A 20,515-nucleotide genomic window follows, 5' to 3' on the forward strand; every position below is an offset into this window, starting at 1 on the left:
ATTTTTGTATTACAGCCGTATAATAACGATAAGATATGACAACGTTGGATTTCATTCTTTTTTTGTAGTGTTCTATAGTTGGTTTAGTTAAAGCTGTTGTTCTGAGAGAGCGCTCTTATTGATCATTATGATGGTCTTATGTTGTCTATGGTCGTGAGTATCTATAGTCTTATGTCAAATTTGTGAACAATGGCGACTACAACAAAAATAATCCAATGTGATTATTTTAGTCGTTTGTTTAGATTTTAACTTGATGTGCAAGTTTATTTATTTTGCCGTTTGTAAAAAGAAAATTATGCTGTAAATACTTTACTATAACTTATTTTCGAATATGTAGGCCAAGTTTCAAAAATATTGCTTTTGAATGACGTTATACTTCTGGTATTATTTTAATTTTGTATAATTGTGCTGTGAAAAATGGAAGTGGTCGGTGATTACGAATATAATAGTAAAGATTTGATTGGGCACGGAGCATTTGCTGTCGTTTTTAAAGGCAGACAAAGAAATGTATGTGTGAAACTACTTATTAGTTATTACATTATATTAATGTCTATTAATGCATTGTTCATTATGTTATAGAATCACAACTTTACTGTTGCAATCAAGAGCATCACAAAGAAAAGTTTGGCAAAGTCCCAAAATCTTCTAGGAAAAGAGATCAAAATCTTAAAGGTATGCTTTTATTAATTGATTATTTGTTTCTGGATATTTGTATATTGAATTGTTTACCATTGTACATGGTATGTGAGTCTAGGTATTATTTATTGACACGTGTATTATTTTTATTGTACACAAAGATAATTATGTTGCTATTTATCAGTTTAAATTGGTTTTGTCTCAAAATAAATGATAATAAATTCCAAATAGTTCATGCACCCAATTGCATTTATTGGAATAATAAAACAGTAGATTTAACTAAAAAAATATATATCCAGTTAAATACATGTTGCATTTAAAAGAAATAGTATAATTATATTTCTAAATTACATATTTATTTAATGTGATACTGATTTTTATGTTTACTAACCATGTAGCACGGTAATATTTTTATGACTGTAAGTAGACTTTGAATTTTAGTTTTGCAAAAGAGGAAATTTATAAATTGAAAAACAGACTGCTTGTAAAAATAGGTTTTTGTAAAAAAAAATAGGGAATATTTTTTAATTTTAATATTTTTATTGAGGTATTAGCTATGCAACAGCCTATACGCATTTGTGTTGTTGGTTGTCTAACAAATGCAAACTTTTAATACCAACTATATTTTGAACGTCGTTTTTATTTTTTATTTAATTGTAGGAGCTGACGGAATTACATCATGAGAATGTCGTTGCGCTTTTGGACTGCAAAGAATCTACCCATAATGTGTTTCTTGTTATGGAGGTATGCTTTTCTTTCTTTATTTACTTATTTTTAAATTTCTGGACCAAAGAAAACATAAAAGAGCTTCCACTTTTATCTCGTACTCACTGTTTCATAAAGTAATTTTATTTTCGCTACACAGTGAGGTCGTGATTAAACAAAGGAATATTATTGTCAAATAGTTAAAAAAATTATTTATTACATAAGCTTTGAAATTATTTAAAGGAATGCCTTAATTTTTAGTAATTGCACAAAAACGCCAATGCATGGTTGGTTTATTTCTAATGTTTATTAAACTATTAGTTCATTTCAAATCTTACAATTAATAAAATTAACATAGCTGGTACATTACTTAATTAATTCTAATTTGGCTTATTTTCATTTTACAACTACAGACAGTTATTAGGTACATAAATTTATAAAGTGTTCTAAATTATAATTTGAAACTTTATTGTAATAATAACGACCCAATAATCTTAGTACATATTGTATTACAATAAAGTTTTTATCAATGTTTACACGGACTAGTTCACTTTGTGGTCGATTGCTAATTTTTAAGTCTAAAGTGCATAAGTAATTCGATCGTTGTTGCTGGTAATTTTTTCTTTTTACTCAACCGTGAATCAAACGACGCCACAAATACCGATAATATACAGTTTATTTATAAAATAATATTAATCAAAAGGTTAATTAATTCAGTTTCTAGTTGCTGCCATTGCGTTTGTTATCGTCTTCACCTGATGGATTCTGCATTAAAGGTTCTTGTTCTTGTTTTGGTATTCCGTTGTTGTGATGCACAGATATTTCTTTAAGTTCCCTTTCGACTGGTTCTTCCGTATTTGCCGCCTTGTACGTTCGGTTTTTGTACCATCGGTATCCAAATGCCGCCAACCCTATACAGACTACAGCGACCCCCAGAATTATAAAAATGTTTGCGTTCGATGTTGACTTTTCTGTTGAACCTTCAGCTTTTATTTCTCCTAAAAACCGAAAAAAATGGAATAATTAGTTTGTCTTAATTTTTTTTTAACAAACGTACCTTTACTAATGTTGCCTGCTGATGCTCTCGGATCGACCCCATTCGACTCCTCTTCAGTTTTTAAATGTTCATGTTTTTCCTCCGCATGTGTATCACTATTTGTGAACGTTGCTGAGCTTAAGACTGCTTGATTTTTCCTCGTAAATACGTTTTTCTCGGTGTCTAAATTTGTTGGAGATGTTGTATCAGGGCCTGTTTCTTTATGTGACGAATGAGTTTCTTTTTTAACGTCTGTTTGAAGGGCCACCATTACTTGTGGATGTCGGGGACTTGTCTCTGATGGTTGGGGTTTTGTTTCTGATTGCTGGGTATTTGTTTCTGATTGTTGTGGAATTGTTTCTGATGACTGGGGACTTGATTCTGATTGTTGAGGTACTGATTCTGATTGGTTTGAAGTTGTTTCCGGCTGTTGTTGCACTGTTTCGGAAGGTTGTTGGCCATTTGTTTCTAGTAAATTTGTTGCTGATTCATTAGATTTTCCAACAGTTTCTTCTACAGTTGGTTCTGTAGCCCCATCGGTACTCGTTTTTATTTCTTCCGGTGATGGAGGTCCTTTGACTTGAACTGGTGGTAAATCGGTGGCCGTATTTTCTTTTTGTACATCTTGCGCTTTACTTTCTTCGGCTGTTACGTTACTAGTTGTGTCGAGCGTTTTGACGTCTTCGATTTTATCAGATTCAGACGGGGACTCGTCCCCGGAACCGTCGTAACCATAAGCCGCTGGTTGATCGTTTTGTTCTTGGTCCATGAAGGGGTAAACTTCTTCCGATACCATGTCGATCTTATCGTTTTCATCTGTCTCTTTAAAGTCACCTCCTGTTTCAGTTTCCTCATGTTGTATGGGCGTTATTTGATGTAATTTTCCTGACGACGATTCTTTATGATAAATTGTGTTGTTTAAACATTTGTATGTGTGATTTTCTTTAGAATCAACGATAATTTCTAGTTGCTCAACTGATGTGCAAATTTCGTGTATAGTTTCTTCGGCAGAGTATGGTAAAAATAGTACTTGCGGATTTTGAAGCGCGTTAAATGTAAAGGATTCCACAATCTAAGTAAAAAATTAAAATGTTTCATTAAAGATTACCGATCGAAATACTTATGGTAATAAGTCATTACCTTGAGTGGATTATTTCGTAAATCTATAATTTTTAAGTTTTGAAGTCCGTCGAAAATGTTTGACGGCAATTCATATATATTACATTGGGTCAAATTCAATTCTTCAATGTCAGATATTAGTAGTGTGGCGTACTCGGGTAAAAAGAGGTCTTTATTATTGGCCAAATTCAATTTTTTTAGTTTCTTGTTATTTTGAAACACGTCTTCCCTCAAGATCTCAAGGTTGTTATTGGACAGATCTATTTCTTCGACATTTGGATACAAACTAAATGCCTACAAAATAAATGTGCATTATTTTTCACAATTAACAGAACGTTAACAACATTTCTTTGGAAGTAGGTTCTAAAAGCGATCGTAAAACTGCTTTATTTGGCGATTCATTTAGCGCGCAAAAACAAATTGCCTTAAAAAAATGTTTAATTAATATTGTATTCTTACAATGCTGTCAAGGTTCTTCCATCCCTGCCCGCTCAAATTTAAAATTGTAGTATCGTAATCTGCATTATCTTGTTTTTCTTCTGCGGCTCTGGAAAAATACAGTAGGTACATATGAAAACCGAAAATTTACGCAATGTTACAAACAATTTTAACACCAAAATTAGCTCGATAATAAAACTATTTACACCTTTTTTTTTAATTTATTTAGCACGCATTACGTCTATGTTAAGTAAACGAGATAGGGAGTGGTTTGAAATACATACTTTTAAATCATTATTTATTACAAGTACTTATAGTTTTGTTTTGCCACTTACCCGCAAAGAACGATTGCCAAAATCAGCACAAACTCAAAGTGAATTTCCATCTTTTTTTTCGTGTCCTTTTTTTCTCTTTTTATAAATTTAGGCAGACAATTCACACCTTTCGTACCATAACTTGAACGCTTTACTGCATATTATATTTAATATGATGCTTTTGAAGATAAGATTACACACGCGTTATCATTCAACAAAAACATTCATAGGAATATGCAAAGTTAATACGTTTATATGTGTATTATTGTGTACGTATGTTGAGTGTGTTTGGATTGTTTTTTTACGTCACACATTAGGTGCAGGTAGTAGGTGTTGGTTGGTAGTTGGCGGTCGTATACGAATTTTGTTGATTTAATTTTATTTGTTTTACAATTTTTTTAATGAAAAAAGTTGCGATATTGTATAACTTTTCAAATCGCACCTGAGTTTGTAATACTATTCTGTGTGTGTGTGTGTGTGTGTGTGTGTGTATGAATAAGCAAAAGAGAGAGAATGAGAGAGAACGAAGGAAAGTTTAAAAGTTTTTAATTTTTTGTACTTAGATACATGATTACACTACGTACTTTTGAGGTACTTACAGGAAAATAGGATGATTTCATACGTTTGGAAAATTGAGTATTATTTGTTAATTTATCATTTATTAACAAGAAACTGTATAATATTCCTAGCATTAATTTGTAAACGGAAAACTTTTCTGTTTTAATGAATTTTGTAAATGTCCAACTTTTTTCTTTCAGTACTGTAATGGGGGAGATCTTGCAGATTATTTATCAGGTAGGAATTTAAAAAAATGTACCCTTTTTCGGCTTCTAAATATTATTATTTAACTTTTCTAGGAAAAGGGACCTTAAGTGAAGACACCATCAGATTATTTCTAGTACAATTGGGTAAATACTATTATTTGCCATGTTATTACGTACATATTTAGTTAAACGCGGGTTTATTTTTCTCTAGCTGGTGCTATGAAAGCCCTTTATGCCAAAGGAATCGTACATCGTGATTTGAAACCGCAAAATATTCTGTTGTCACATTCAGGTGCCAAACAGCATCCGCAACCTTCAGAAATAAAATTGAAAATTGGTAAAATTTTACCGGTTCATGATTTATTGCATATTTTGATTTGTTTTTATATATTTATAGCGGATTTTGGTTTTGCACGGTTCCTCCAAGACGGGGTGATGGCAGCTACACTTTGTGGAAGTCCCATGTACATGGTGAGTTACTTAAAAATTAGATATTAATTACTTTTTCGTAATGAGAAAACATATCATAACATATCTTTTTTTGTGAAAATAATTTGTTTTAAATTCGCCTTATCGATAATCATTTATTATGTTAATCTCAAACAGTTATCGGCGCTTACCTTATCGTTTACTTAAAATAAAAGTGATCTTTAGCCCATGTTGCTTTACTTTTCAGAATGAATCATTTTGTATATGTAGTTGTAATAAGAAATAATAATGAAATGACGCGAGGAAAAGATATGGTTCAAGTTTTAAGTAAGAATCTAATTTTTAAATTATCAAAATTATTACAATTATTTGCATGTGACTAACTTGAGTTTATTATCTTATCTGTTTTTTTGGGTGATTAATGAAATGTTCCACTGTTAGTAATCAGTTCAGGAATAGGTTTTTTTATTTTAAGAACTTGTTTTATAAATATATTTACAAATAAATTAGGCTAAAATAAAAAATGTATCGTTGCTTTTTGTTTAAAGAATTGAAGAGATCTGATAATTGCCATTTAATTTCAAACCTCTCAAGAAAAATGCTACCAAATTTACGTATTTTTACTTGAAATCGTTTAATTTTAATAATTATAAATAAGTCCGAAAATTCCTGATTATTTACAAAAACTTAGTTTTTTACTCCAAAAACATGTAGACATTTTATCATTTTATCGTAGGCTCCAGAAGTGATAATGTCACTTCAATATGATGCCAAAGCTGACCTCTGGAGCTTGGGCACCATTGTCTTTCAATGTTTGACCGGTAAAGCACCCTTTCAAGCTAACACACCTCAAGCTCTGAAGCAATATTATGAAAAAAACGCGAATTTATCCCCTAAGTAAGTTAAACAAAAATCTTTATTATAATGATTATTATGTTGTTCCTTGTTTTTTTTTAGAATCCCTATAGGTACTAGTCCAGAATTATGTGATTTATTGAACGGTCTTTTGAAAAGGAATGCAAGGGAACGAATGAACTTTGAACAGTTTTTTAATCATCGTTTCTTACAAAGATCTGAACCACAAAAGTCTCAGAGTCCTTTAACAGCAGGTGATTATTTTTTTATTCGTTGTTTGACTGGTTTTATTGCCTTCAAATTAACTAAATTTTTGTTATTTTACTATGATTATAGTTGAATTACCAATTCCTGTGTGTGGTTCACCTCCTAGTCGGATTCCTTTATTAGGGTCTACACCTGTTAAGGCCGAGGTAGCTCCTAAATCATTGCCTGGTGAGTCCAGAAAATAACTATATCAGAAACATTTTTTCACAAAAAATTAGGACAGACTGAAAATTTTCATTTTTAAATTATTATTTTTTTACATGTAGACGCAGTTAGGAATGCTAATTTGTATTTTTGTTTTTACATTAAATTAAATTACAATTTGTAATACAACATTTAGGCAACCCAACATACAGAAATGTTACAAACTAAAAATGCAACTACAAAGAAAACTGGAAAATGATTAACTAAAGGTTGTAATTGAAGTATAATATATGAATTTTCCTCTTCGAATTATATTTTCTCCACGTAGACGTAGTTAGGGATGTTAATTTATATTATTCTTTTTACAATAAATTAAACTACAATTTCTAATATAGTATATAGACAACCCAACATACAGCAAATTTTACAACTTTAATAATGTAGTTAAAAAACTTTTTTTCGGCTGAGCCACACATACCTCCTAGTAATGGTATTTATTTTAATAATATTAATATTTTATCAACAGAGTCCCCTCGATTGTCTGCGAAAAACACGCTGAGTTCAAGCCCAGAAGATGATTTCGTACTGGTGCCTTCTAATTTACCATCTGACCATTCATCTGAGAGTTTTGGAGTCAAGCAACAGTAAGTTGACTCTTTAATCGATTAACTGATTACCAAATAAGAATAATTTATTATTAATTTTATTTTGTTTGCCTGTTTGGTAGGTGTAGAACGGTGAACGCAACTGGTAAAGTGTCTCCTTCACAATTTACCGAAGTCGCAAGTCCTTCAAGACCAAGTTACCTACCCATATCAGAACCCATCCCAGTCCCAACACAAAGAGACACTTTTGAAAGAATGAATAATCAAATAGACAGGTCTGAAAGAAATAATGACGACTCGTCGACTGCTAAGGTGGGTTAATAACAATAACAACAATTTTTATTTAATATAATCAACAAATTAACTTTACAGATTGTTAATAGTTCTGTGCCTAGATCTCAACCAATAAGTATGAAAAGGTCGAACAGGCAAACAGATATTAACATTACTTCCTTGTCGCCACCTTCAGTAAGTTTTAAAAATATGTGACTTTTGTCTCTTTATTGATGAATAATTATTATTTTTTACAGGTGCAATTCGTAATTGGAACGCCCCCCGGTGGTGGACGTAAACGTTCCACATCAGGTAGTTCTATATGTGAGACTCCTCCACCTCCAAGCATCTGGCAGGTCTCACCAGTATCAGGTGCTAAATCTATGCCCAGAAACACGTCATTTCTTGAACCAGGTTTGCTTATTACATATCAAAAACTTCATTCATCGCATTTTTGACTAATTCTCAGTCATAGTTTAATACTATTGTTACTTAGCTTTGGGCAGTAGGAAGAAAAGTAATTTATTGATTTATTTTATTCGACAATTAGGAACTTCGCCCCCGATGTTAAGCGGTCCGCTGGCGCGTGTCCCGATACTGAGCAGTCCCAATTTATCGGATAACAATAATCTCCGCAATCCACCTGTGATGCCTTTTGGAACCAGGGCTCGAACATTACCTGAAATTACCGAAATGGGGAATTTCCCCATGCCTTTTGGAGACAAATCGTCGGTTGTAGAACACCCGTTGACGTTCCTAGCGCCCGAATTGCCCGAAGAAACTCTTCTAGAGGTACGACATTCACTAAAACTATAACATGCTCCCGATACATCCCGCTCCTTTTTTGTCATTATTGAGAATCTTTTTTACTATAAAATATGTTTTAATTAGAGGGAACATAACGAAACATTGGCGAAAATCAACTTCGTGTTGGCGTTGAGCAATTGTATTCTGGAATTGGCTCAAGCAAGGGCGACCCCGTTGCAATCTTTAGTAAACGAGCCGGTTGCGAAAACCCAGCCTCAGACAGAAAACTGTCGAAAAGCTGAACAGTTGGTGCTCCTCGTCAGGGCTCTGCAGCTACTCGGTTCCGGCCTGTCACTGGCAACACAGCAGCTCAAATCAGGGCAGCTTCGACCCAGTCAATCCGTCAAGCAGGTTGTGTCGAAACTTAACGAGAAATTTCGTGCTACACTCGCGGAATGCAAGCAACTAAATAGCACAGGATTGCTTTCAAAGGTGTGTATTTACAACACAGAATTAATATGAAACAGAACTCAAATAATGTATTAGGTATTTCATTTTCATACGGACGAAATTACAACATAAACATACGAGTGTTGTTTTTTATTAATTTTTTAGTCTATTTTATTATTACAATATTATGTGGTGCTTACGTAGGTTTACGTATAAACACAAACAAAAATTAATTATTGTATAATTTTTTCTGTTTACAGATTGGCTCCACAAATATTACAGCTGACAAAATTCTGTATAATCATGCAATACAAATGTGTCAGACGGCAGCTCTAGATGAACTGTTTGGCAATCCGGAGGAGTGTTTCCAAAGATATCAGACAGCCCAGATACTACTACACAGCCTGTCCCAACAGGTTCATGATTCCCAGGACAAGGCACTATTAACTAAATGTAAGTATTTTACTACTTTATATCCTTTATTTTTCAAGGGAGACACTAAAAGGACTAGGCAATTTGTTTCGAAACCCATCTCATTAATGTTGCACACTTTCAAATTTTATTTTTTAAAAAAATGAAACTACTCCATAATAACTTCTCAGCAATACTTCGCTTTATATTTGTTTCACTCGGTAAATTAATTTTTAAATTATAATTATTAGTTTAAAGACATTGTCGATCATGTGATGCTTTTTTACTGGACCTTGTGACTTATTTTTTTTTTATTAATTATTAACTATTTGATCCTTTTAACTTCTTCAGATAAAGAGGCAGTAGAAAAGCGACTTTATGTTCTTCAACAACAAGGTTTTATTTATGCTACTGATATTGGAAAGATAAGTAGTGTTGTTTAAGTAAAATAAAAAGTTACGAATGCATACACGCTGATCTACATATTACATATGTTTATATTTTAAATAAAAAGACGACTAAGAGTTTAATAATACAAATCAATATGATATTATTGTACTTCTTTTGTGTTGTCGTTTAATTAAGAGAACTGTGTTGCTTCCTTATTTATTTGTAATTAAAAGTTCAATAGAAATTTTAACAGTGAATAAAAAAAAGAATGTAACTATTAATTAATCGTTAATCCTATTTTAAGACAGACTTCTTCATGTAAGTAGTAAATTTCAATAATAACGAAGCGCATGTACAATAAATATTTAACTTAATACTTGCCTCTATATTATATTTTCATAATGTCGATTCCTTATCCTTAACTAAACTTCTTTTACCCGCAAGGTAAAATAATAGAAGCGTAAAATCGAACCCCCTCCAACCCCACTTTATATAAGTGTAATGTTGCATTTTATTTTAATCGAATTTTTATATTTAATATTTTATTTTCAGGAATAGTTTCAATAGTATTAAGTTAGAAGTTAGTTTAAATATTTCAAGATTTTACGAAAATAAGCGTTAGAAGACTGAAATTGGACTTCAGTGGTAAATATTTTTCTATTGATAAGTACTAAATACTTTTTTTATTGTTTAGGAATAGTACATCAAATTTTATTTGTAGCAACAGTTCAAATTGTTTGTTGTTTTTTTCATATAACTCTTTTCTTTTACATGAGAAATAATCAGTTTCTAATTTAAAATGCATTAGCAAAAGAAAAAATTTTATTTCACTCGATAGAAAAAGCTTAACAAAAATCTACATCTTTAAATATTTATTACCCTAGACAATTTCTGAACTCTGTTCAGTAGAAGATCCCCTTGCTTGATAACTGCGTTAAACTGAGCATTTTTTTGATCCGGCCTATTTGTCTCAACAATGCCACCTACCCTATCAATTCTTGCATGAAGTCTTCCTGTGGCTATAAACTGAGACAATTCTCTGAAAAATAAAAAGGAGAAGGTAAGTGTTTGCTTTGTTTTACACACATATGTTTGCTGGTATTTTAATATTGTTGGAACTGTAAACTCCGAATATATCATAATTTATAGTAACTTACTCATCAATGAAGTCAGTAGAAACGCCAAAAGCCTCGGCCATATATTGTAACGTTAAAGAACGATAAGATTCCAGTAACTGTGAATAAGCCAATATTCTCATCTCTCTTACATAATAACGGTAGTGTGGATTTAACAAATAGTCTTTGCGAAAGTTTCTCTCAACTTCAGCTAGAAATATAATTGCTTTTATTTGAAAATTTTTATAATACTAAAATCAAATATTTACCTAAGTTTATGAAAAATTCTGAATACTGACAGTTGTACAAAGAAAACAAATAATCTTTTACTTGGGGTTCAGAATGCAAAACTTCCAGTATCTCCGAGCCTTTTATCACCTAAACAAAAATACATTTTTTAATAACATTACACCATTCCTAGGTACTTAAGAACTTACTTTGTCTCGTAGTTCATATCTTGGTAAACTTATCATTGAAACATAGACTGTGTAACGCACAAATGACTTATAATCCATTAATTCATATGACGTGAAAGTACTTATTGTGTCCAAGAACATGTTTGCAGCAGTTTTGAAATCCCTAACAGCCATATTATACACGCCTTGATAAACTTTCAAACGATTTCTTCTGTCCCAATCACCTCCCTCTTCAATTAAACTAAAAATAAATTTGTTGTTTAATTATATTTTCAATAAAACAAAAATACATACGCTTTGGCTTTAGTGATATTTTTCACAATGATATCATGGTCCATAAAGAAAAGTCCCAGGCGAATTAGATGGAACACAATATCAAGACGATGTCCCAAAGAAACTGTTTTCTCATACGTTTGACGAAACGTACTAACAGCATTTTCTTTGTCTCCAATTCTGCTGTAGTACTCTGCTTTCCTCAGATATGCTTCTCGCACTTCCATTTCGCCCAAGTTTTTCTCTGCATCTTCAATAGCTTCATTTAATTTATTTAATGTTTCCTCATTCTTGGCTTTCATTTGCTTTAACAATACCGGGTCAACTTTCCAACCGACCTCTTGACAAACCAGCTCATACCACGGGGCCATATCTTTAAAATAAAGGCGTAGATTGTGTTGGTTTTGTATTGGTTTATACTTTGATGATACTTACTATCCTTTTTAATCCCATCGGTGATTTTTTGATGAACTGTTCTATCGTTTTTAAATTCTGGAAGGGTTAGTAGAAACTTGAATTGCGTCAACTCTAAGTCGGGGTTCTTTTCCAACCCTTCTTCTTCGAGATTTTCGATAGGCATTTTTAGAATTAAATTAAAAGTTACGATTTGATCAAAAATGCGCTATATAAATTTAAGAAATTGAAAATAACTAAACCAATTTCAATTTTTGTTACCAAGAAATCAACTTTTCGTTTTACTTTATTTTATCAATTTCGCACAGTCACTTTTCTATATTACTGTCAGTCATCTGCCAGCTGTCAGCATTCTATCAGTTGTCACCATAGATACTGTTGGCACATTAGCTGTCGTTAACCATAGATGACAGTACGATGTCTGTAACTACAAACACGCTAACAAAATTTTGTCAGAATATTTTTTTTTAAATGTTGCATAATGCAATTTGTTCGTTTACTATCTATGCATCCAAGTAACGCTTTCTTTTCTTATGCATGAACATTCTGTGAATACCGCCGAGGTCAACCAAGGCACCATTTTATTTCCTGTTGGCAATTTCATCGTGATTTCATCATTTTCTTTCAATTATTTATCCGCTTTCATCATGGCTTTGTTTTACATTTTGTTTAATAAATAGTATTACTGATTGGTTTCGCAGTCCCCTTTTTAATTCGAGTAAGTAGTATGTTACTTAATATGCAGTTGAAGATATACTTACGTATTATCTAAATTATAACTTAGTCAGGTTATTGTAATAAAAACTCATGATCCTCAATATTTCTCACTTTTTCGTATGATGCTCTCTACCATGGAAAGTAAATTATTTATATTATCATTAATTCTTTTACAGAAGTACAGTAACCTCCGCCACAGTATGGTGAAAGAGATGTAGTCATCTTCACTTCGAGATATAAAAGTACCTGAAGGAAGCATAGGAGTATCTTTTTGATACTGAAAATAGAGACGAGACAGTGAGCTCTAATTAAAGAAAGGATCTATGACAATAAATAGGTAATTAACACCATCAATTACAGATAATAATTGTGATAAAAAAAGAATATGTGTCAAATATTTTTTTAGCACGAGTTGTTTATTAAATGGTAAAATGTAATTTTTCCTGTCAGCATTTTCAAATTATCACAGGCATATGAGAATGATTCCATGTACCATTTTAAAATCTTGATGTTTTGCTTGCTTTTAATGTTTTAGTGATTAATTTGCTTTTTTTTCTGTTCCTATAGATTGGCTGACAAATAAGACAGAGCAGTGCAGTTGAGTTTTGTTCCTACTGAAAAATGTTCACTTTTGCTTCATTTTTCCTTAACATGGTTTGCTGTGTTTATCTTCACCTGGGAATATTATGCAGTTAATTTTAAAGCAAATAGAAATTTATTTGGATCTACTGAAACAGTGGACATTCTGCAATTAATTAAGGTGAGAATACATTACAGTTAACATTATTAATTGCTCACTTACTAATCTATTACCACCCTATATGTTTGAGCATTGGTTGTATTAGTCCTCATTTGGGAAGTACCTATACCTGGTCCTAAAGAAAGCATGAGTGCCTTTTTTCCATTGGGAACAAAGACAGCATGCTCAAAAAAGGATTTATGACAATGAACTGGTATGTACCATTATTAATTAAAAATAGTAAATGATTTCTTCAGATAACTTCAATTTCTTAGACATTTGTAACTTGCTTCGACAGACTAATTTTAACAACGTTTCAGAATGGTAATTATTTTTTTTTGCCTGTTTCTATATAGATTGGGAAGCAATTGGAAATTAATTAATTTGAAAGCGACTGGAACAACTAATTGTCTGCAGTGGTATCCCTCCTAGTTTGGTTTGCTCATCGCACTGGTAGACTTTAGAACGTCATTTTCTACAGTTAATTAAGGTGAGAATACATGACTTCATTAAAATTAAATGCTCTTTATTAATCTGTTATGAAATTTCTGTTAACAATTATCTATTGTCAACAGTATAAATTGAGGTTATTGTGCATTTATATATCTCCTCAGTTTTTATTTTCCACAGAAGAAATTGACATTTATCATTGATCTATGGAGTTTCGTTTTAACCTTTTTCTATTGTTTGCATCGTAAATTGATGTGATATTTGACGTTTATCTATGTCGTGATCTATTATCTATGGTCGTGATCTATGGTTGTGATGTAAAATGGCGTGAAACTAACGCTTGTTATTTTATAAATTCAGCTATTTTTACTTGCTTTTTGATGTGTTTTTATTTGTGTTTCTTAATTATAAGTGTAATTAATATGTTTTTTTGTCCATTTCTGCAGGTTATACAATAAATGAGAGAATTAATGTTCAGTTTGGTAATACTGAAACAGCCAATGTCTACATGGGTGTGGTCTTTCGTGGATTATATTCTTGATTCGCTGTTTCGTCTTCGCCTTGTAACATCATGCAGTTAATTTTCAACCCATGAGTGAGAGCAACTGGATATTTACTTGAATTCCACTGAAATAACAAATTCTCTGCTACAGTATTTCTCCTGGAGTTGGTTTACTTTTCACACCTGTAAACTTTGGAATGTTACGTTCTACAATTAATTACGGTGAGAATACTTGATATAATCAATTTTAATTGCTCTTTATTAATCTGTTTGCCACTGTATCTGTTTCAGATCGACGTTGGAGAAGACAAAGATGACCCCATAGTTGAAATAGTTCTTTATCTTGCATGCTCTATCTAGTAGAATTCATTAAGTTGATTTTATTCAAATTAATTTTTTATTTTGCATGGTTTTTGCAGTTCATTTTATTTGAATTAGTTTTTTATTTTGCATGCTTATTTTTGTTCATTTTATTTGAAGTAATTGTTGATTGTAGATGTTTTTATTATTTTTTTTTTATGTAGTAGTAGAAATAACACGTTTAGTAGTTGTAGTACAGTCTAACATGTCTCTTGCTTACCTCTTCGCTTAGCTTACTGCATATTCTTCCTATTTTGCTTTGCATTTACCCTACGAGTTCTACATGATTCAACGTTTCGTTATCGTGTTTGTTTCTTCTCACCCTTGTGGAATTAGGGAGGGCCTCCCCGAACGACTTCCCTTGGGCTTAGCTATTTAGTTGATCTTAAAAGTGTCTTATACACTTTTCGCGAGTCTACTCTAGCGTTACTTCCTTTCAGACAGGGTACAGTGGGTTATCTGGAATAGGAGCAATAGGCGACTGCCCAGCTTGCCTTGGCGAAATCTGTCCGATCTTCTCTACCAAAGCTATTAGTATTTGTCGTTAGTCCTTGTAATTGCACTATTCGCTTTCAGGTAACCGAAGAAGACTGAAGACATCGTATTGTTTGCTTTTTATTGTATTTTCTTTGAAATTTCATGTGTTTTCTTGTCTTTCTCTTACAGGTGTTTTGTTTTTTACTGCATAAACTGTTATATCTTTATAATCATCACTTAGGTACAAATTTAAAATGTTTCTAAATTAATTTTTTGGTATAATTGTTAAATTAAATGAATTATTTGTTTACGCTTTCAAAATTTATGTTCGTTTGGGTGGATAGGGTGGCTATAAGGGGAGATGCGGAGGCCACAGAAGGTTAGGGAGGCTTTTTTCTCCCTAATCTTGCATTTAAATAATAGTGGTATGACAGTTTATGCATAGTAATTGTATTTTCTTTGAAATTTTATTGATTTTCTTGTCTCTCTTACAGGTATTTTATTTTTAACTTTTATAAGTCGTTAGAATGTATTATATCTTAGATATTTTGTTTATATTGATGTATTGTTGTTATTTGAAATAAATTTGTACTTTGTTATAATAAATGTAAATTATTTTTTGTAAATAATAAATGTATTTTCATTGTATTATCATTCTTTACTATTTAAATAAATAAATAAATAAAGTATGTGGTTTTAATTTTGTCCTTAGTCTTGAACAACAGTAGAGTAAAATAGCATAAATACTATAAAAAGAAAGGAAATTGTGTCAATTTTTGAAAATTACCAGAGCCGTCATATGCTTAGGAGCTGAACAATTTGAAAAAAGCTGAAGTTAATCCCGCGTTTTAATTCTGAACTTGGAAAAAGATCCAATGCAACTTATGCTCTCCTAATACAAATGTTGGAATTTATGAAAATTTTCAATTTTGAGCCAAATACGAGGGTTGGTCAGAAAGTAATGGAAAAAGACCCGAAGCAACTTATGCTCTCCTAATACAAATGTTGGGATTTATGAAAATTTTCGGTTTTGAGCCAAGTACGAGGGTTGGTCAGAAAGTAATGGAAAATTCAAAGTTTTTGAAATTTTGTTCCATAACTTTTCGACCGGCCCTCGTATATGAAGAAAAACTGATAATTTTGTTAAATCTGAAAATTTGTATTAGGAGAGCATAAGTCGCATAAGGTCTTTTTCAGAGTACGCNCATTGGCTGTTTCAGTATTACCAAACTGAACATTAATTCTCTCATTTATTGTATAACCTGCAGAAATGGACAAAAAAACATATTAATTACACTTATAATTAAGAAACACAAATAAAAACACATCAAAAAGCAAGTAAAAATAGCTGAATTATCAAATAACAAGCGTTAAACATGTAAAAGTTCAGGAAGAATTGCACCACAGTAGACTTCTTTAATAGGGTCACAATAAACTCCAATGTTCTCTCTCTCTCTCTCTTGATTACCGGTCAATCTGTAGGAATACAAGAAAAACAAATTAATCACACTAACAAATAAATGAAGCATGAAAAATTTAACTAAATCATAAAAACTGAATTTATCCTTTATGGAAAAATGTGCATATTAAAATATTAAAGTAATACAGTCTTTTTCTTTGTAACACAAGTTTTCTCACCTTATTCACTGCAAAATCGTCGAAGGTAAAAACTCAACAGCGAACAAAGAAGTCCAGCAAGATCTGTTTCATAGTAGACTTTTTCATTAGAGCCAAGATGGACTCCAATGCTCTCTCCCACAATTATTGGATAAACTGTAGAAATATAAGAATAACTAATTAATTACACTGTTATATAAATTAAACATGAAAAATAATAAAAATCAGCACTGAAAAGCAAGTAAAATAGTAAATTATTAACTTAATTAAAATGGAGACTAGGCGTTACCTTGCCCAAACTCTCGAAACCAAACCGGAAACAATTATGTGCATAGATAATTATGTGCAATTATGTCAATTTATGCCAAAGAAATACATAAAAAGAACATAAATAATCGTGAAATGCAGTCACCACAGACGAGCGACATAATTTTCGACGCTTATGGGAACTTAGGATTAGTCTATGAAAGTTGGTGATAGTCAAAATTAGTCACGAAAGTAACTACAAAATAGAAAAATTACATGAAAATCTCTATTACGACGATCCGACGTTATAATTTCAACACAAAACACATTTAACAATTATTAACTGAACTGTTCTATGGAATTGCTTCAAGCAATAGATTATAAATAGAAGAAAAATGACAGATGAATCAAAGAACATTGCATATGCAACCTTACACACACTACTGATAATCCGGTTGCATGCAAATTCCTTACACAAATTACAATACACATCAACATAAAAGTAACATTGTTTTTCTACTCCTTAAGAAATGAACAAATATTGAAATAATTAGTGATAAATAAATAAAAATTTTTTTTATGATGATTTGGGACTGCAAGATTGTCGATATTGTATTAAAATTGTTAAAAATTACTGAAATATTTTTGTTGTTGTAGAGGAAAGGACGAGAGAGAAGATAGGTCGTATAAATATTATAAGAAGTTTAGATACAAATGTTTGGGAGAATGCAAAATAGAGAGAAATGAGAAACTGGAATGTTGGTAGTGGTTTCTAGTTATTAAGAAAATTTTTGTAAAAAATTGTGTAGCTTTAGTTAAATTATTAAGTAAATTTTTTTGTGTTAAATCAAAGTATAATTAGTATCTTTAATTATCATTGTTACTTGCCTTTTTGGCGGAACAAGATGTTGGGAATTTATTGCCATAAGATAAGTTCTTCTTTTCCAAAAGACACCATGTATGTTTCCAGTAGAAAAAAATCCTGCTTCCTTCACAAGCAACCATATTTTAGAGTAAAAGACTGCTACTATGACTAATGGACCATGATATATGGTGCCTAGAGTGTATTGCAATGCTCCTGTAAAATGCAAAATCATTTAATTTATTCCACGAAATATTATGTTGCTGTAGCTTTGAATGGTGTTGAATTGTGAAATTAGAGCAAATTAGGAGGTTTGGGTAAGGTTCAAGCACATTTTAAAATGGATACGAGTGGCAAGAAATACACCGAGATATATTTGGAGTAATGATCATTGGACGTAATTAGCACTGAATTCATAGTAAGAAAGATGATAGGAGAAAAACGTTAACATAACATTTTCTTTTGCATCCCCTTGAATCATGTTGTAAAATAAACAAATATATGCTGTCAAAAATTATACCTTAATAGCTATTGTTTTGTAACATTAAACTAAAGTAAATATATTATTGGTTTTTGGTCATACCTTCATGCTTTGTCATCCAATAAGTAACCAATTCAGTGCCATAAATGCCTTCTATAATAATTTGTTTTACCTTGTAATCACTGTCTTCATTTCCCAGAAAAAAAGGGTATGATGCCTAGCACTTATAATGTTGCTTTTGAAGGGTTTGTTTTATTACCAAGAATTTAGGCTGATTTGCTGGATGCCTTGAAAAACAATATTACATTACTATTTCAAATTCAACAATACTTTAACATGCTTAATCTGTACATTTAGAATTAAGCCCACACTTATATATTGATATAAATTAACCTAAAAATTTACAATTAATTTTCTATAATAATGTATATTAAATATGCAACATTAGAAACATTTTGTTAAGTTTACCTTTTTTCTAATATTAATCCAACTTCGTTAAAACATCCACTTCTGAACGTAAGGATGGTGGACGGTGGTGAACGTTGGGTATCATTCCTCATCTATGAGATTGCGAGTGTGTAAACATTACATGTGCTTGATAATGAGACATCGCAGCTAGAAAATTGCAATAAATTATTACCTTATGAGAAGCTCGTAAAGAAATGATAGGGAAAAATTGTTTGAATACCTAAACAGGTTGATAATAAACGTTTTCTTTTTCTTCGCCATGACGGAAATCATAGATGTAGATTAGAGAAATAAATAGTATTATCATTGAGGTGGAGGCGAACTATAGACTAGTTCAATGAGTATTATACAACTCTAATCTATGATGGAAATCATAGAAATCGATAGAAAAAGAAGTAATATCTAAATCCCAAACTTTTACAAGTAAAAATCACTATACTAAATAAAAGTAACTACTGTTTCTATAAATAAGTGATATGCAACTCAATATACACCGCAAAAATCCACGTTGCATATATACCTAAAAATTGTACATACGGATAGGGCTTTTAAACTTTTTACTTTTAAATCATAGGTTTCAACTTTTCTAGATGTAGCTTATGTAAATATGTACGTAGAATTCAGTGGTGATAACAGTTTCTGAGTGCGGTTTGAAATGAGAATGATACAAATTGCTGGTGTAAGTTCTTTTCGTGTACATTTGCAAATAAAGAATACATTTGTTAATTAAAATGCAGACCCCCTGCGAAAAAATAACTTTTGTCGTGAATGTTTAGTTGTAAGGAATGTAACATTATGGTATGGTTACTTAATTAAAGTAGAATTCCTAATATATTTATGAAAGAAGTACATATTACAAATTTACGAACTTAATTTAATTACAGTTTCATATATGTGGTACGCACTTACGTATTATTATATAAATTAATTTGCAAATGAATAAGTAACAAAAAGAATCTATTTTTTACACTTGGTGTTTCATTACAGTGTGTTGAGAACCTTTTCAATTACAAATCCTACTATAATCACAAAATTTATACATCATATATTAAAAAATAGTAATTATTATTAAAGAAAAACAAAATGACTAATTGCATATATTGTTATTACGTAATTAGATAAATAATATCACAGAATTTAAATTTACACATTGAATATGAGTACGAATACGTACAACATGCTTAAAAGTAGCACGGTGTCTCTACCTAGTAAAAGTAAATATGTATAAAAGTGTTGCTAGAACGACAATTTCTTTAGTTTAAGGACTACATAATTATAAGGCGATATTATCATTATCTTTTACTATTAGCTACATATTTATGTAAAAAGTGAGATATTTTAATTAGAGATAAATTTAGCTTTCAAAGGCAGTTTTGGGGAATCTAATAAATTGTATTGTATATAAAATTCAGTCTTTAAGCAACAATTCGTCAAGTATTATTTTGTGTATTACTCATTTTTGGCCAGTTGATAAATATCTTAACAGGGGAAAGCACCATCAAGGACAAATTTTATTATTAATGTGTTATTTCTCTTTTTTTTTACAACTACTAAGCACTGAAGATGAATAGTTGTTGCCTGCTTTCAAAACATATGCATATTCCTTCGTAGATTATATACCTTTTTACTGGTCCTGACTGATATACTAAGCCAATTAAAACAATTGCTTAATCTAGCTCTAAAATTTGAGCAGGGTATAACGATGGGGTCACAAATCATATTAAAACGTTAATACTTTAAAAAATTAAAGTAATCAATAGTGAGAAACTTAAAATAAAATTGTTAAAAATTACTG

The 20,515-nt window shown here is 31.1% G+C and overlaps 3 protein-coding genes and 2 long non-coding RNA genes across 7 annotated transcripts; 2 read left to right on the forward strand and 3 right to left on the reverse strand.

The window, feature by feature from the left end:
• The first annotated feature begins 171 nt into the window (after window positions 1-171).
• On the forward strand, window positions 172-9,957 carry LOC108736111 (serine/threonine-protein kinase ULK2). 2 transcript variants are annotated; one of them, XM_018468405.2, is made up of 18 exons: window positions 172-507; window positions 580-672; window positions 1,297-1,380; window positions 5,007-5,043; window positions 5,106-5,156; window positions 5,224-5,349; window positions 5,410-5,483; window positions 6,178-6,338; window positions 6,399-6,550; window positions 6,633-6,731; window positions 7,234-7,351; window positions 7,435-7,624; window positions 7,685-7,780; window positions 7,843-7,957; window positions 8,136-8,377; window positions 8,477-8,824; window positions 9,043-9,235; window positions 9,545-9,957. In XM_018468405.2, the coding sequence occupies exons 1-18, from the start codon at window positions 418-420 to the stop codon at window positions 9,634-9,636; spliced, it is 2,361 nt and encodes a 786-aa protein (XP_018323907.1). In that variant the 5' UTR covers window positions 172-417; the 3' UTR covers window positions 9,637-9,957. The 2 variants fall into 2 exon arrangements, with proteins under 2 accessions (XP_018323907.1, XP_018323906.1); XM_018468404.2 differs by having other exon boundaries at window positions 173-507; window positions 7,843-7,999.
• LOC108736112 lies at window positions 1,793-4,455 on the reverse strand. Its single transcript, XM_018468407.2, has 5 exons — window positions 4,270-4,455; window positions 3,956-4,043; window positions 3,518-3,790; window positions 2,399-3,449; window positions 1,793-2,339 (listed from the first exon to the last, which is right to left on the reverse strand). The coding sequence occupies exons 1-5, from the start codon at window positions 4,317-4,319 to the stop codon at window positions 2,062-2,064; spliced, it is 1,740 nt and encodes a 579-aa protein (XP_018323909.1). The 5' UTR covers window positions 4,320-4,455; the 3' UTR covers window positions 1,793-2,061.
• A 434-nt stretch (window positions 9,958-10,391) lies between the features above and the next one.
• LOC108736113 (26S proteasome non-ATPase regulatory subunit 6) lies at window positions 10,392-12,129 on the reverse strand. The gene is made up of 6 exons (XM_018468408.2): window positions 11,823-12,129; window positions 11,409-11,760; window positions 11,136-11,355; window positions 10,968-11,076; window positions 10,741-10,909; window positions 10,392-10,622 (listed from the first exon to the last, which is right to left on the reverse strand). The coding sequence occupies exons 1-6, from the start codon at window positions 11,965-11,967 to the stop codon at window positions 10,448-10,450; spliced, it is 1,170 nt and encodes a 389-aa protein (XP_018323910.1). The 5' UTR covers window positions 11,968-12,129; the 3' UTR covers window positions 10,392-10,447.
• LOC108736114 lies at window positions 10,555-14,195 on the forward strand. Of its 2 annotated transcripts, none has more exons than XR_003232386.1 (5): window positions 10,555-10,643; window positions 12,695-12,855; window positions 13,086-13,471; window positions 13,614-13,747; window positions 14,154-14,195. It is a non-coding gene; the product is annotated as an uncharacterized LOC108736114 (long non-coding RNA). The 2 variants fall into 2 exon arrangements; XR_003232385.1 differs by lacking the exon at window positions 10,555-10,643 and adding an exon at window positions 12,336-12,519.
• A 3,608-nt stretch (window positions 14,196-17,803) lies between these two features.
• On the reverse strand, window positions 17,804-20,490 carry LOC108736163. Its single transcript, XR_001937691.1, has 4 exons — window positions 18,941-20,490; window positions 18,721-18,867; window positions 18,355-18,539; window positions 17,804-17,987 (listed from the first exon to the last, which is right to left on the reverse strand). It is a non-coding gene; the product is annotated as an uncharacterized LOC108736163 (long non-coding RNA).
• Window positions 20,491-20,515: the final 25 nt, after the last annotated feature.

Source organism: Agrilus planipennis, unplaced genomic scaffold, assembly GCF_000699045.2.
Source record: "Agrilus planipennis isolate EAB-ADULT unplaced genomic scaffold, Apla_2.0 scaffold8, whole genome shotgun sequence".
In the NCBI taxonomy this organism is placed as follows: Eukaryota; Metazoa; Arthropoda; class Insecta; order Coleoptera; family Buprestidae; genus Agrilus; species Agrilus planipennis.

Coding starts and splice junctions, on each gene's coding strand:
- LOC108736113 (XM_018468408.2), bottom strand. CDS start 11,967: ATGCCTATCGAAAATCTCGAAGAAGAAGGGTTGGAAAAGAACCCCGAC. Junction 11,761..11,822: donor CGATGGGATTAAAAAGGATA/GTAAGTATCATC, acceptor TTTATTTTAAAG/ATATGGCCCCGTGGTATGAG. Junction 10,910..10,967: donor AGAATTTTTCATAAACTTAG/GTAAATATTTGA, acceptor TTATATTTCTAG/CTGAAGTTGAGAGAAACTTT.
- LOC108736111 (XM_018468404.2), top strand. CDS start 418: ATGGAAGTGGTCGGTGATTACGAATATAATAGTAAAGATTTGATTGGG. Junction 508..579: donor TTAAAGGCAGACAAAGAAAT/GTATGTGTGAAA, acceptor ATTATGTTATAG/AATCACAACTTTACTGTTGC. Junction 7,625..7,684: donor ACGACTCGTCGACTGCTAAG/GTGGGTTAATAA, acceptor TTAACTTTACAG/ATTGTTAATAGTTCTGTGCC.
- LOC108736112 (XM_018468407.2), bottom strand. CDS start 4,319: ATGGAAATTCACTTTGAGTTTGTGCTGATTTTGGCAATCGTTCTTTGC. Junction 4,044..4,269: donor TTGGCAATCGTTCTTTGCGG/GTAAGTGGCAAA, acceptor GTATTTTTCCAG/AGCCGCAGAAGAAAAACAAG. Junction 3,791..3,955: donor GGAAGAACCTTGACAGCATT/GTAAGAATACAA, acceptor TTTATTTTGTAG/GCATTTAGTTTGTATCCAAA.